This window comes from Ictidomys tridecemlineatus, chromosome 1, assembly GCF_052094955.1.
Source record: "Ictidomys tridecemlineatus isolate mIctTri1 chromosome 1, mIctTri1.hap1, whole genome shotgun sequence".
NCBI classification, from domain to species: domain Eukaryota; kingdom Metazoa; phylum Chordata; class Mammalia; order Rodentia; family Sciuridae; genus Ictidomys; species Ictidomys tridecemlineatus.
In genome coordinates this window covers 69,677,624-69,694,659 of record NC_135477.1, presented here as the reverse complement: position 1 = coordinate 69,694,659, position 17,036 = coordinate 69,677,624, and the positions used below count along the sequence as shown (strand labels likewise).

Here is a 17,036-nt window from a genome sequence, read left to right as displayed (position 1 = left end):
AGTAGAACAATGGTTACTAGTAACTGAGTGGAGAGGAGATAGTTACTATTTAATAAACTTGGTGTTTCAGTATGGGATGATGAAAATATTCTAGAAATGGATAGTGGTAACAGTTACAAAACAATGTGAATGTGCTTAATGTCACATGTACACTCAAAAACATCTAAATGGCAAATTTTATCTTTATATATATATATGAAAATATATATTACTATAATAAAAAAATTATTCTCCTCTGTCCCTATTCATAATCATATTCTTATTTCTGCTTCTCCCCAGAGATACTTAATTCAGTATTTCTAAATATTATTCATTATATTGTTTGCTATGGATTTATTACCTACGTCTTTCCTATCATGGTAGGGCTGGCTTGCACAATTAGTTGTACCCTCGTACCTTCCTTTTTTAAAATCCGACTAATAGTAATATCACAATTTGGGGTTAAATCAAGGAACGCTAATTGGTTTGGGAGTTTTGGTTTTGTTTGGTGCTAAATTGCTGAGGGTGCCTTTGAACTGCAATGCTCCTGCTTCAGCCTCCAAGCTGCTAGGATTACAGGTGTACACCACCACCCCCAGCTAACTAGTACATTTTTCTAAATTTGTTCAGTTTTCTAAGAATCTACTTCATTTTCCCCCCAAATATTTCAACATTCACCTATCAGTTCAATTTTCTTTCCTGAAGTCTTCTGGCCCCCTGTTCCAAATAGAGCTGGTAGCTCTTTAGCTTGTAGCTCAGTTGTCGTGTATGGGCTTACCTTTATTGCTTCTGACCCTTCTCCTTTCCTCAGTTTATTCCTTTGTTTCCTGAAAGCATGTCTTCTAAAACACTCCTAAGAAATGTTTGTTATGGTTTGGAAATGAGGATGTCCCCAAAAGTTCAGGTGTGAGACAATGCAGAAATGTTCAGAGGTAAAGTGAGTGAATTATCAAAGCTGCACTTGATCAATAAATTAATGTCATATGGATTGATAGACTCTAGGCAAGTAGGGTGTGACTGGAGGAGGGGGGTCACTGGTGGAATGCCTTTGGGATTTAGATTTTGTGCTTTGCAAGCATTACTCACTGCTTTCTGTCTTGCTGCCATGTCCTAAGCTGCTTTCCTCTGCCACACCCCTCTGCCATGAAGTTCTGTCTCACAGCTATGGAATCAGTTATGGACTTAGACCTCTCAAACCAGGAGCCCTCACAATGTTGTTCTTGTCAGATTTCTTGATCCCATCGTTTTGAATTCAAGAGCATTTCCTCCCATTCTGGAAGGTTTTGCCTAGAGAATTCTAGGCTACAAACAGAAGTTCTGAGGTAGTGTGCCACCATCTTCATCCTTTAATTCTCCTACCAGGAAGATAGATGTCAGTCATGTTCCTAATCTCTCCTATAAAAAATCCTAAAAAACTTTTAAGATAGTCTCTTTATTTCTAGTGTTTTAAAGCAAATTTCATAATAACTTGCCTAGCATGGGTCCTTTTTCCATTTATTCTGCTTGATACTATACAGGTAGCTTCTATCTAGAAACTTGAATCCTAAAAATTTTTTCCAGTATTAATTCTTTCATGATCTCCCCTCCTAGATTGTTGTTGTTCTGGTTTTTTGTTTGTTTTGTATTGGAGATTGAACCCAGGGGCATTTTGCCACTGAAGTATATCCCTAGTCCTTCTTTGTTTGAGACAGGGTCTCACTAAGTTGTTGAGAGCCTCACTAATAATCTACTGAGGCTATCCTCCAATTTGTGATCCTCCTGTCTCAACCTCTCAAATTGTTGGGATTACTGTGTGTGCCATCCTGTCTGGCTCTCCTTTTTTTCTCTTTATGAAGCCTGTTGACTAAAAGTAGACCTCTACACAATGATTCTACAGTACATTCTTAAATAATACAATTCACAAATACTATTCTACAATACTGAGTATCTAAAGGAGGCTATATGGGTATTAACAAAGCAAAAGCTCATACACATAGACTTAATTTTGATTTTATGAATTTATACAGAATCAACATTACAATCTCAAATGCCAAGTGAACAGAGTTTTGGCAGATCCTTCAACTTTTTAAAAGAAATTAGAAATACAGCCTGATTATTTTTAAGTATAGACAATAAATCCCAATTTTAAACACTATGTGTAGACCAACACTGTATTAAGCCAAGGGAAATGAACAGGCTAGACTAGCCCAGGAGTTTATAGGTTTTGTCCTCAGGTATATGAAATAATATAATTATTTTAAAAATCAGCTTTAGAATCTAATAGACCCAGACTCAAACTTTCAACCTCACTATTTACCAGCTGTGGTTATTAAAAGGAAATACTTGGGGGCTGGGGATGTGGCTCAAGGGGTAGCGCGCTTGCCTGGCATGCGTGCGGCCCGGGTTCGATCCTCAGCACCACATACAAACAAAGATGTTGCGTCCGCCGATAACTAAAAAATAAATATTAAAAATTCTCTCTCTCTCTCCCCTCTCTCAAAAAAAATAAAAGAAAAGAAAAGAAAAGAAAATACTTGGAGCTCAGTCTTGCAATAATTAAAAAAAGACTTATCCATTGTTTTATATGCTGAGCTTCTTTACCCATTGTAAGTATTTGTGTTACAGGTTTAAGAATCTATGTTCTTCCTTAATGGCCTTTTATATACATTTTTATTTCTAAAGAAACTTTTCAAATGTTTTATTAATTCTATGTTCATCTCTCAGAAATGAACACATTATCAGCTTTGGAATCTAACAGACCCAGTTAAACTTCCTTTAATAGGGATAAATTTATTGTAGAGATTTAATATAACAGCACATGTAAACAACTTATACAAGTTATACATGTAATTAGTATGTAAATAAATCCATGAAAAATGTTATCTACTATTAAAATACCAAAAGTAAATTGGTTCCCAAAATAAATATAAACATTGTTATAAACACTGTCTAATCCATTGAGGGTCCTTATTGAGAGCAGGGGGCGGTGGAGGAGAGAGTAGAGAAGGGTTAGGGGAGGAGAAAACCAAGGCAGACAATGGAAAAAAGAATTTTCTTTTGGAGTGACCAAAAAATGTTCTGCCATTTGACAAAGGTGGTAGTTGTATTGTGAAGGTACTAAATGTCACAGAAATCATACACTGTAAAATAAGTATTTCGTTATGTGAATTTCACTGCAATGAAGGAAAAAAGTGGGAAACAGGGAGACAATATAAGGGGGGGGGAGTAAGAAACTGTTAAAAAGGTTAAATGGACCTGATATTCCTTTCTCTAAATTATTTTTAAGTCTGCTTCTAATCTCTTTTCAAATTCTCTTTTTAACAGAATAATGATAATGGTTAGGGCAAAACATTTCCTTGTTAATGAAAATCCACTTATGGGCTACAAGTATAGCTCAGTAGTATAGAACTTGCCTGCACAAACCCCTGGGTTTGATCCCCACCAAATAAATTGAGAGAGAGAGAGAGAGAGAGAGAGAGAGAGAGAGATAGAGATACACACACACACACACACACACACACACACACACACACACACACACAGAGGAAGAGAAGGAAGAAAGAAGAGAAAACCAACATAAGATTCGGTGTGACTGAGAGATGAACATAGAATTAATAAAACATTTGAAAAGTTTCTTTAGAAAGAAAATGTATATAACAGGCCATTAAGGAAGAACACAGATTCTTAAACCTGTAATACAAATACTTAGAATGGGTAAAGAAGCTCAGCATATAAAACAATGGTAAGTCTTTTTCTTTTTAATTATTACATGTCACAAGACTGAGCTCCAAGTATTTCCTTTTAATAACTTTAAGAATCTTCCCACAAAAAAACTTTCCAATAAAAAAGGAAGTGAATAATTTCCTATAGATCCAGAAAAGAGGAAAGCATTTTTTTCATTTTCAACATTTCCCAAGTTATGCTCCAGGATACACTGTTTTGAAAAAATATTTAATATACCACAAAAAAAGAAAAGGGATGTGGAAGGAAAAGAAATGAAAAGGAAAAAAGAAAAGTTACATACTACAATCTTACTCTTGGAAGATTCACAATGCATTGCAAAAGTTCTACAGTAGGAAAGCCAGTTCATCATTATTAAACTTATATTTTGATTTATTAGGGACTGAACAGTTCTCAAACTACGCCTCTTAAACACATGAAGCACCAATTTATTAAACTCTTTAGATTTATACCAGATCACATATAAATTAGATAATTAAAATATTAGCCCAAGGAACAACATTAAGATACATATAAAAAATAATCAATTATCTGAAGAAAACTTTCATATTACCACCAAGCAAATGCAAGAACTTAGTGGCAAGAAATAAGGAGGAGAAAAGATAGTAGTTAAGAGGAAAAGGGAACTTTGGAAGAGTTAGCTCTTTAATTCCCCTTCTATGAGATGTCTCTGTCCTACTCTTTCAGTTCTGATTGCTTATGAAGCAAAACATTTGCAGTTAAGATGTTTAAAAAAAAAATTCAGTTTGGTTCACTTTCCCCCTTTCCTTTGACTTTTTTTTACATTAATTCCTGATTCTTGATGGTTATCTCAAATGGAAAAGTTAAATATCGGTAAATATTTGCCTCAAAAATACTTTGAGTATCTCAAATGTAAATTCTCACATTGCCATAACAAAATATGCACCCTTATCAATAATAATACTGGATCATTACAAATATATAATTAAATAATAATGGATAGTTTAAGCATGAATATATTTGAAATTTAAGTTTATTTTACTCAAGGAAATGATGTAATGATGACCACAAAGACCAGACTCTGCACAACATTTCCTGTTGGGTGGGAAAATCACAGGGAAAATATGGAATTAGAGAAAAGGGAATAATTTTAAATGCCCTTTGGATATCCTGACACAAAGGGAAGGCAAAGAAAAAATCTAACTGAAAATGATTTTAACACAAAAACAAAGGTATGTGAAAATGAAACATTTCCACTGAGACGTTATCAACTTTGAACCAAAAATAAAGTCACTAGTGATTATTACAAATGTGGCTGATACAGTGTGAAGCAACCAAAAACAGCTATTTAGGCACTGAATACATCAACTGATCCCTTGGAGAACTCAATCCTAATAAGAATATTACTAGAAATTATGCTTTCATTTTAGTTTATAGAAAACACTACATCTTCCTTCCTGGTTACTGTTCATCCTTTTGGTTATAAAAGGGGAGGAGACTGAGTAACAGAAACTATCAATGTCTTACTGGCCATTTACTCACCAATCAAAAAAACAAAACAAAGGCTGGGTGTAATCCCAGTGACTTGAGAGGCTGAGACAGGAGGATCAGAAATTCAAAGACAGCCTCAGCAACTTAGCCAGCAACTTAGCCTAAGCAAACTTAGCCAGACCCTAAGCAACTTGGCAAGACCCTGTCTCAAAATAAAAAATTAAAAAGGGCAAGGAATATGGCTCCATGGTTAAGTGTGTTCCTGGGTTCAATCCCTGGTATAAAAAAATAAAAAACAAAAACAAAGACAGCATATGCTTTATTATTCAGCTGTTAATTCTTTATTGTTGTTATACTAATACCAGTATTATAATGGGTGACAAGATCAGGTGGCTAAAGGAACCACTGGCTAAGTAATAATCCAGATACAAAACATTTTTTAGGAAAAACAGTTCAGGAAAAAAAAAAACATAAGCCTAAATAAAACAACTACACAGACTAAAGATACACAGAATAAATTTCAACTTTGGTTACTTTACTTTGTAAAGTAAATATGTGAATCTTTTAATTCAAAGGCATAAAGATAGGAGTTATGAAATTAGAACATGAGGGACAAAAATAGTTTCCAACATTATTTTTTGAAGTTATTATAATCTAAAGGTGTAAGCTCTAAAAACTAGACTTCATCGGTAACCTAAAAGATTATCAGTCACCCTTGGTGACTTAATCACACTAAATATAATATAAAAATTATCGTGCCAGATTAATTTATCATGAGAACCTTATACACATTAGAAAACTTGCCCTCTATTCAGAATACTCATACTTTTTCAGTGTGACTACAGGAATAATCTGGTTTGACTGACTTAATACTCGATTGAGTATAGGATTATAGTAATGTCAAGTAAATCATCTTTTTTTTTAAACTGGGAATTGAACCCAGGGGCACTGAGCTACATTCCCAGACCTTTTTACTTTCAAACAGGGTATCACTAAGTTGTTGAGAGCCTTACTAAGTTGCTGAGGCTAACCTGAAACTTTCCACCCTCCTGTCTCAGCCTCTAGAATCACTGGCACTTGAGGGTTGCACCACAAAGCCAATGAATTAAGTCATCATGAGATATCTCATTCAGACCATAAAGAGTCTGATAAACATTTCCACATCACAACTGAAAATACATGTCTAGTGAATCAATGGTACTATTCATGTCCCAGACTTGCCACCTCTCATGATTCAAAATTTACCTTCCTCATTTTTTTTTCTTATGGCCTACTCCATTTTCTTTAGGTGTGTTAGTATCACTGACAGCTATATCCCTGCACTGTATCTTACCTAACTATGAGAAGGCAAATTCATTTTCCTATTTTCAAGTGCTTAACAGTACCTCTGACATTCCCATGTACCACCTAGAAATTTAATAGAAGGTACAAAGAGATGATAATGATATCTAATTCTGAACACAATAAATGCCAAAAAAATTGAACAGAACGCAACTCAGTACTGCAAAAATGTAAATAGACTATAGTTCCAATCAAGTTGCTAAAAATTAACCACTTAAAAAAGCAACTTATACGCAGCTCATAAAAGGGCTTAATAGTCATATACTTATGCAAATATTATAAAAGGATTCTACATCTGTATGATGTTTTATAAATTACAAAGTACTTTCCCACCGTTCCAAAACTTAATTCCCACAATCACCAACTATTTAAATTAAAAGGCTACACAAAGACATTTATGAGAGTATATGAAATCCAGAATTTAAACTTTTAAAGTCATTAAAGTTTGTATTGACAATTTAGTGTTAATTTAGTCATGAATATATATTTTTGTTCTGAAATCAGAAAAAAAATTAAGATTATGCACAGCAAACAAATTCCCATGTAGTCTTGGGTCATAAATGTTTTAAAAAGTAATATTTAAGGGGCTGGGGATGTGGCTCAAGTGGTAGCGCACTCTCCTGGCATACGTGAAATCTAGGTTTGATCCTCAGCACCACATAAAAATGAAATAAAGATACCGTGTCCACCTAAAACTAAAAAATAAATATTAAAAAAAGTAATATTTAAGTGGGTCTTGAGAAAGACACTGTTATGAAATGAATAATAATTATACTTAGAAAATTATGCAAAAGTATTCAATGATTAATCTAGGCTTCGAATGCCAAGCAATTCCTTTCTTTAACCATTGTGCCAAACACTTTTCAGATTCTTGGTACAGGTGTGCCCCATTAAAAGCTATTCTACAAAAAACTACATAGTATTTAATCTACCCAAGGATTTTCAGCCTAATCCCCAACTGTGGAAAAACAAAAAGACAAAAATCATATTGTAATGGAATCCAGGCACTAACCTAGTGAGAGGCATTTTACAGAATCTAAAAAATCACATCATCTAAGTACTTAATTAGGTTCTCATCAATAAGCTGTATTCCACTGAGTTAACATTAAGTTAAAAATAGTAAGTTAAAAAAAGGAGTTACAGAACATAATAAAGCCTACACCACAATGTTTTTCTTTTTTGTGTTTTGGAAATTTTTTCTAAGTGATAATATAAATATAATACATCAATATTTGAAATAAAAAAAATCAAGAGAGTTCTTACCTTACTACATCATCAATATTGTTCCTGTATACGCCTTCAAGTCTTTCTGCAGGAAATCCCATAGCAATAATGTTTGGATAAATATCTGAGTACTTAAATTAAGGAAATATCTGAAATATGCAAAATGCAAATATGCACAATTTTAAAACATTGGCTAATAAATAAAAAGGGTGTCCCCACTACAGCAAGTTATAAAACTATGTGAAATATATCTGTAACCTCTGATGCATAATTAAGAAATATTGGTAAATACATTATTTACAAAAAGATCCTCAAAACAATTTTATAGCAAAATAATGTTTAAACCCCTCTACTTAGTACACTGAAAATGCACCTAAAGTAAAAGGTAATTTCCACATTTTTTTAAATTTTTTTTTTTTTTTTTTTTTTTTAGTTTTCGGCAGACACAACATCTTTGTATGTGGTGCTGAGGGTCGAACCTGGGCCGCACGCATGTCAGGTGAGCGTGCTACCGCTTGAGCCAAATCCCCAGCCCAATTTCCACATTTATAGTATCTATGTATTAAAAAAAGAGCAAAACCCTAAGATTTTGTAAATTATAAAACTAATATATGGGGGAATAAAAACAAAAAAATCTGCACTTGCCTGAAAAGACTTAACTGTAAGCTTCTAATTTTTCATGTTAAAAAAGGCACTGTGGTATAAAAAGTGGATGAGTCTCAGGAGGTTATATTTAAGAACTGGCTATACCTCTAACTAGTTATATAATTTGAAGAAGTCATTTAAACTTTCTAAACTTCAATTTCCCATTTACATAATGATTATGTTCGAAGAGATAAACTCTTAAAAGTCCCTTCTAGTCCTGGCTATGACTCGATACATCAAACTGAGGTTGAAATTTTATTATTGTCACTTCTAACCAATGTAGTCAATATTTAGCATGCCCATTATATTCAATTATGCTATACATTACATGAAAACAAACTTCTATACTCAAAGTATTCCCAACTACCTACAAAAATCACCAACAATCTAGATTCCTGATTCTTGTCCAGCACACCTGCTTTCATTTGCTCTTATTCTATCAACCTTCTCTAATCTCATGATTTTCCAATACAGATCTTTCATACCAACCAAGTTAATTTGTGTAAAGACTCCCATCACTAAAGATTTCTGCCTACCTACTTTTGAATCCATTTACCTTCCAAATACAATTCAAAATTCACCTTATCCAGTGCCCTTCTCTATATCTTTTGAATTTAGTCCTGGAAGACCTTATATTATCAATTTCAATGTTATTATGTTCTCCTCTTCTTCTTCTTTGTTTTGTATTGTTTTTCTTCCATGTTGGGAATAAAGCTAGGGCCTCAAAAATGCTAGGCAAGCATTCCACCGAGTCATGTCCCCAAGCCACATCCCTGGTTCTCAACATTATTTTCAATCCAAAAATAATTTACCAAACTACCAAGAGGTTTCATTTTAATGTCATAAGAAAAGGTTATCTGAGAATTATATGTTCTATAAGATAACTACTAGAGAAATTTATAAATACTTTAAGCAAAAAATACACAAGTCAAACTATACCATCTTTGGTATACATCTTTTGGTTACATATTTTCTTGAACACCATTCACACACACATTTACTTAAATCTGAATTTACACACACAAATAAATGAAAACTAATAAAAATGGTTGCTTAAAAGAAAATGGAAAGGGAAGAGAGAAGCCTAGAAGAACAGATAGAAGCAAGACCGCTGTCTATATCTTTGAATAATTTTGAACTTTTTGTTTTATTGTGTGTGTGAGAGCAGTGCTAGGATGAACTCGGGGTCTTGCACATACTAAGCATGTGTTCCACCACTGAGTTAAAAACCCAGTCCAAATTTTGATCTTTAAACCATTAACAATTTTTTAAAACATCCCACAGGGGTTGGGGGCATAGCTCTGTGGCACAGTAGTACTTGCCTAGCACATGAGATTGTGAGTTCAATCCACAGTACTGTTTAAAAAAAAAAAAAAAAAAAGATTTGTGTTTATAAAAGCCTGTATTTTCTAGGTCTTTTCACTGAAATGGCTTAGAAGCAATGTCACACAAACACTCCCAGAGCTCAGATTTTGCCTCTACTAATAGATTAAAAGGTACTAACTTCTTGGGAAGAGATGATGCCAGATCTGGGGCACGAAAGTTCATGTGAGCATACTCTTCTGTGGCTGAGAGCAAGGAAGGAAAATAGAAATGAATAGTAAATATTAAATGGCATATGAGTTGACATAAAGGAGGTCTCAATGGCTATAATAATCTGAGCATCACAGAAAAAATTTAAATGAGTAAATTAAAACAACCTGAGAGCTGGGAATATAGCTCAGATGGTAGAGTGCTTTCCTAGCATGACAAAGCCCTGGGTTCAATCCCCAGCACCACCATTAAAAAAAAAAAAAAAGAAAGAATAAAATGAAAATTCCTAAACCTATAAAGATACTCAAAACAATTAAAAAGTTAAAACAACAACAAAAACCCTTTCATCTGTCACCTTTTGAGATGGTGAAGTGAAGAATACTTCTTTACTTTGAAAACTGGCAACAGTAGGGGATTCAAGTATTTAACTTGCTTTTTCTATAGGAAATACCTAGGACAACAAAACAATCCACTTCATAAATTCTGCTTGAGGGAAAACCAGAAACTAGTAGATGTGAAAAGGACAGAAACAGAAGTCATTATTTTATTGGGTGTAGTGGCGCAGCAACTCCAAAGACTGAGTTAGGAGGATTGCAAATTCAAGACCAGCCTTAGCAACTTAGTGAGGCCCTAAGCAACTAAGCAAGACCCTGTCTTAAAAAATAAAAAGAGCTAGGAATGTGGCTCAGTGGTTAAGCACCCCTGGGTTCTAGCCACAGTACTAAAAAATAAAATAAAAATAAAAATACCAAAAAAGGACTGGGGGTGTGGTTCAGTGGTAGAGCAACTTGCCTAGAATGTGAAGAGCCCAGGATTTGGTCTCCAGTACCACCCCCCCAACACACACACACAAAACAGTCACATTTTGCAAGCCTTATTGATATAGGTAAAGATAAATAATAATCAACCCAAGCAAGAGGCTGAGGGGGAAATAGGTTTTCTTAAGAGTCAAAATGATACTACAGAAAATACTTTCTAAAGTAAGGAGACAAACATAGATGAACAATGGAAGAAAAAATTGTCATTGCCCAATCTCAGTGGCCAATCTCAGCATTACCAAGAATCAGAGATCAAATAACTTGATATAATACAATATAAAGGACTGAGAATCATCTCTGATTACCAAGTATCTTGTACTTAAATTCACTTTTTAGATAAAAAGTTTAATTTACAGAAAAACACAGAACAAGCTAAAAAACATTGAGAAAGTAAATCATACATATTAAAAGGTCTATAGGGCATGACCCAGTCTCTCAACAAGTCAGTACCATTTTTTTTTTTTTTAAGAAACAGGTGGCTGCCCTTGATTTATAAAATCTTTAGGTTCCTAACGGCCAATATCACCAGTGCAATGGTAGCCCACATTTTATTTTAGACAAACCAATCATAAAAAAAAAAACCCAAACATTTTAAAGCCAAGTAGAGAAACCTTTAATATAATCTGGGAATTAGATGAAATGAAAATTTATTGAAGTGAAAAAGTAGACATTAAGACCATGAAGGGCAGGTTTCAAAATAGAATGTAGTGTGATACCACTTTGATAAAAGAATATGTATACATAGCCATGCAGATAGATATAGACAAAAAGACTACAAACTAAGGTACTAAAAGTAATTATCTCTAGGTAGTAGGAATTTTTATGATGTAGTATCAGTTCTGTATATTATTTTTTTAAAAAGCTTAATTTCTAGGGGCTGGGATTGTGGCTCAGAGATAGAGTGCTTGCCTACCATGCTTGGGGCCCTGAATTCGATCCTCAGTACTGCATAAAAATAAATGAATGAAATAAAGGTACTGGGTCCAACTACAACTAAAAATAAATAAACAAAGCTTAATTTCTATTTAAAAAGTTTTGGCCAGGCTTGGTGGTGCATGCCTGTAATCCCAGCAGCTCGGGAGGCTGAGGCAGGAGGATCATGAGTTTAAAGAGCCTCAGCAAAAGCGAGAACTGCTGAGCAACTCAGTAAGACCTTGTCTCTTAAATAAAATACAAAATAGGTCTGGGGATGTGGCTCAGTAGTTGAGTGCCCCTGAGTTCAATCCTGGTACCCCCCCAAAAAAGGTTTTAACAAAAATATCAGAAACTTGAATAACATTTACTTTATTTAAATGTTCACCTCCAGCCTTAAAGAGTTCTTATTAGAAAGAATCCAAAAGAAAACCATTAGGATTACCATTGCTAACATCACGAATATTAGCTATATGTTCCATTATTCTAAAATAACAAAGTCGTTTCTTCTAAAATTGTAGCTTTTTTAATTATGAAAATGTTTTGGTATATTATATTCACTAATGATGGAAATACACAGAAGAGAGCAGAGGTTCAATCAAGCCTAAAGCAATATAATTCTTGAACTGAAGAATCTTTACTTTTTAACTTTCCCTTGAAGCACAAAAACATAAGACGGGAAACGGAAAAAATGAGGCCCCCAAGAGCAGCAGAAGAAAACCTAAAACAGTGGCAGCTATCCAGTCTGGAATTATGATCTAAAAAGTTATAAATACATTTTGGTCAAAAATAAAAATTGAAATTATTTAAGATTCCCTGAACATTAGAACAAAAATTGTTTTACTAAAGGAAGGAATTCTTGCCATTAACAAAGTTAACTGAAACTAACTTTTTCCTAGAAAAGTATAAAAGTCTATATAGCCCCTTAAAATGTGGTCAAACTAGGACTAAGCTCAAATGTATCCCTGCACTATAAATACTAATTAATGAAGCAAATAAACTGGCAAAGGATTTGGTTAACTTGCCAATTAAATACACATAAATGGATGTTAAATACTCATTAAACTCAGCTGGCCCCCTTCTTCACATAATTATTCAAATAAAAATTGAACATTCTGTGCAAGGGGCACAGGAAAACCCAAGGCTAAGCAAGCAAAACTTTCTGCCTTCAAAAATTCCTATTCTCTCAAAGACACACACAGAGACCCAAAATGGTACCAAAGGTCTTATTTTATAAAAGATCAAGACATTTTAAGAGCTAAAGAGAGAGGGACTTATTCTGCAGAGGTACAAATAAAGCTTCACCAAGTAGGTCATATATATCCTAAGTGGTGTCACAAACCTGTAATCCCAGTAATTTAGGAGGCTGAGACAGGAGGATCTTAAATTCTAAACCAGTTTAGACAACTATGTGAGATCTTGTCTCAAAATAAAAAACTAAAATCGGGTGGGGATATAGCAATGGTAGAGCACTCTTGGGTTCCATCCCTAAAACTACATAGACAGAAATAAATAAAAAGAGGAGGTTAAGTTAGACATCAGTAGATAAAGAAAGAAAAGCAATCAGAACATTCCAGAGGGTAGGAATATGAAAATGCACAATGAAAATGCAAGAAATACTCAGGAAAAAGAAGCCCAATGGAGCTCATACACAAAGATGCAAAAACATCCATTGCATCACTTTTAAGGATACTAGGGCAGGGAGTTCAATTTAGTCAGATTTAAGGAGTCCAAGACTAGGATTAACATGGGAGCTCTTTGCAAAGCAAAGACTTTGATTGTGGCCCTGTTTCTTCCTTTAAAAAGGAGTTCAAAGAGCTGAAAATGTAACTCAGTGGAAAAGAGCTTACATAGCAGATACAAAGCCCTGGGTTCAAACCCCAGTACCCCACCCCACCCCCAAAAAAATTCAGGAATGCAGACTTTTTACAGTTTCATTTTCTTTAGATTCCTACCTTTCTTACTTTACAGTTGAGATTTTACTAAAGACTTTAACAGCCATGACAAGTTTGAAGGATGTACAAAACTAGTCAACTAGTATCTGTCCAATATCCCATATCAGTATGCCAAATACATTCTCATTTAATCCTAACAAGTAACATTACTATTTCATAGGTGAAGAAATTAAGGGTCAAAAAGAATGAGTAATCTTCTCAAGATCCCAAAGACAATAAGAAGTATATTATAATTCAAACCCAAATTAAATACATAACTACAAAGTCCAAACTCTCTATACAATACTGCCTCAAAGAAGACAAAAGAATTTTGTATTTCCAAATAAAGGAAATAAGTTCAAATAAAAGTGATTAATATTAAAACTGAAAAATTTATAAGAGCTGATACATTATAAAAAAGTATACTTTTATTTCCAAAACTGATTACTACCTAAATGAGTACTGAATCTTGAAGCAAATAGTTCTTAGGACAATAATTATACCAACAAACAAAATGTTTCTAATGTGTTTTTGCTTCCCCACACAATATACTTTTGATATTTAATTATTTAACCACAAAAGAACTAATATACACAAACACATATTTGCCTGTACACACACTCAGCCCTCTCTATCTTTGGGTTCTATATCTGCCAAGTTAACAATCCATAAATTGAAAATATAAAAAAGAAATGGTGTCTAAATATATACACTTTTCTCATCCCTATTCCCTAAACTACACAGTATAACATATCATTTACATTGTATTAGATATTATAAAATATCTAGAAATGATTTTAAATACATAGGAGAACGCATAAGTTATATGCAAACACTACACCCTTTTATATGAAGGACTTAAGCATTCGTGAATTTTGGTATGGGGGGTTTCTAGAATACACTCCCACAAATACCAACTCTTATGTTTGGATTTCTAATACAAAACAGCTTTAACCTAACACAGTGGACAATCTTCTAAATAAGTGATAAAAAATATGAAATAAAGACTTTAAGTAGTAAGCATAAAGAATTATACTAACTAGGTCTCTAAAAGAAATCAAGTATTTCTGGATCTAGAGATCGACTTGCAGGCGGTGTGGAATAATGGTTAAGAACAAGCTCCAGCTAGGTGCAGTGGCACATCTATAATCCCAGCAGTTTAGGAGGCTCAGACTGGAGGAGGGAGTTCAAAGCCAGCCTCAGCAACAAGTGAGGTGCTAAGCAACTCAATGAGACTCTGTCTCTAAATAAAATACAAAATAGGGCTGGAGATATATATGGCTCAGTGGTTCAGTGCCCCTGAGTTCAATCGCGGTGGGGGGGGGGGGGGCGCCGACACACGAACATGCTCCAAAGTGAAGTTGCCTGAACATGTCCTCCAGTTTCACCTTCTGTCTAACCCTGAGCATGCTACAAACTCTCTGTCAGTTTCCTAAGTAAAACAGGGCTAATAATGATACTTAGCATATATGGTTTGACAGGAAGATTACATGACTATATGAACACTATACTTAGAACATAGTTACAGTTATCTATCACCTGAACAAAATGATATAGATTTATTCCATAAGTTGTCTACCATAACTACTTTTTTTCAATGATGATTTATGGAATAATCTAAATCCTTCCAAAGAACATTAAAGCCTAACAAACTTAAACTCTTCAAAATTGTTCCTGTATCAATTTGCATTTTAAGTATTTTCTATAACTTAAGAACATATGTAAAATATTCCAAAAGAAGTCCTTTTCTCACAGTATCAGTAGCTACCATACATACAAAAAAAAAGATGAAAAAAAATGCATACATGGTACTTCCTATTCTACGTAGGTTGGATGGCTACCACAAACAGGGGAAGATCTGAGATTCACTGGACAGTCTTTTCCCCCATTGCTGGGCTAACAAGTACAATTTGTTTTGTTTTGATAGATATATAATTTATACACAATACATTATCTTAAGTGAACAGTTCAATGAGTTTTGGGGTTTTTTGTTTGTTTGTTTTTTGTTTTTTGGTACTGGGGATTGAACCCAAGAAGAGATTAACCACTGAGCAACATTCTCAGATCTTTTTCATATTTTATTTAGAGACAGGATATCGTTGAGTTGCTTAGGGCCTCACTAAGATGCCCCTGAGCTCAATTAAAAAAAAAAAAAAAAAAGGATCACACAGCTAAACTGATAGAAGTGAAGAAACAGACTAATAACAGAATAGGAATGGAAAAAAAGATTTCATTATATTTCCTGGGAATTTCTGGAGTTTTTTCCCTGCTTTCTGCCAGTGCTTTCAACCAGAAGACAGCAGAGGTTCATGTGAGGGAAAACAAAAAATTGAGCCACTGATTCACAAGTTCTATCAGGTTTACATTTCTTTCAATAAATTTTAACAATTTAAATTCAACAAATACTTTCCAAGTATGTCACAGTTATGCCATATTATCAACCTCTCTAATAAAATTATGCTTTAAATACCATTCTCATGGATTTCTATGACTTTCTTACTTGGTGATAAATTTTTTATTTCTTAATAGATTTAACTTTTTCCTATTAAGTTTGCTGAATGTTCATAATGGGCTCTTGTTTATAAATTTAAGATTCATACTGAGAGGAAAGCAGAAAGAGCAGTTAACTTGATTTTTCCAGTTGATAAAGTGCTAACTGTTCATTATTTAAGAAAACTCTTGTCATATATAAAGCACATAATCATTCCTACACAGACCAAATCAATACTGCCCAAAACCTTATTTTCCAAAGGAAACAGACACAAGAAGCTTATTTAAAAAAAAAAAAAAAAAAAGTTAAGAGGAGGAGTACTCCAAAATGGGGTTTCAAGAAACATGAAGGAACATATAAATATTTACTAGATGACAGGCCCTGTGCTAAGCACTTAAAGAATGTTGTCATTTAATACAGAAGACTCCAATCCCAACTTTCAATTTAAATCCTATCACTTCATAAATCACTTACTCAATCTCTGGGCCTCAAATATTTTTGTTTTGTTCTTCTGTAAAAAAAAATAATAATAATAATATTGGTTGTTTCAAAGACCAAATAAGATATGCAAAAGTATTTTTAAATTTGTAAGACTGCAAAGGGCTCTGTAATTGTAAATAAGTTTATTAATATTAAAAGTTGCATGAGTTTAAAACGTCCTGTTATTTAGATAAAGGATCAATACAAAGAACTCAATGTGGTGTTTTTATAAACAAACAATAAAAAGAATTCTGATAAACTAATTAATTTAAATTTACTTTAGCATAAATTTAAGGTTCATTTTCATACTTTTTAGATATCTGCTAGCAATGCCAAACCAGAAAGGAAAACAGACTGCCAAATAATCTAAGAACTCTACTAAAGTTTTCTACTTCTCCAAACAAACCTGACCTCATATTTTTCTTTCATGTTTTTATAGCATATAACTTATGATGACTAATAAGTCTGCATGTATTTTTGCTTTGAAGTAGAAGTTTAGACCTCACT

The 17,036-nt window shown here is 33.6% G+C and overlaps 1 protein-coding gene across 2 annotated transcripts in view; it reads right to left on the bottom strand.

The window, feature by feature from the left end:
• Nucleotides 1–17,036, bottom strand: part of Pten (phosphatase and tensin homolog) — an 88,090-nt gene that overhangs the window by 52,637 nt on the left and 18,417 nt on the right. Inside the window, exon 2 of one of the 2 annotated variants that reach the window (XM_021735875.3) lies at nt 7,756–7,840. In XM_021735875.3, the coding sequence (XP_021591550.1) occupies nt 7,756–7,840 (85 nt within the window). Of the gene's footprint in view, nt 1–7,755; nt 7,859–17,036 lie in introns of those variants that run through there. The other variant, XM_005339190.4, reaches the window with a different exon arrangement.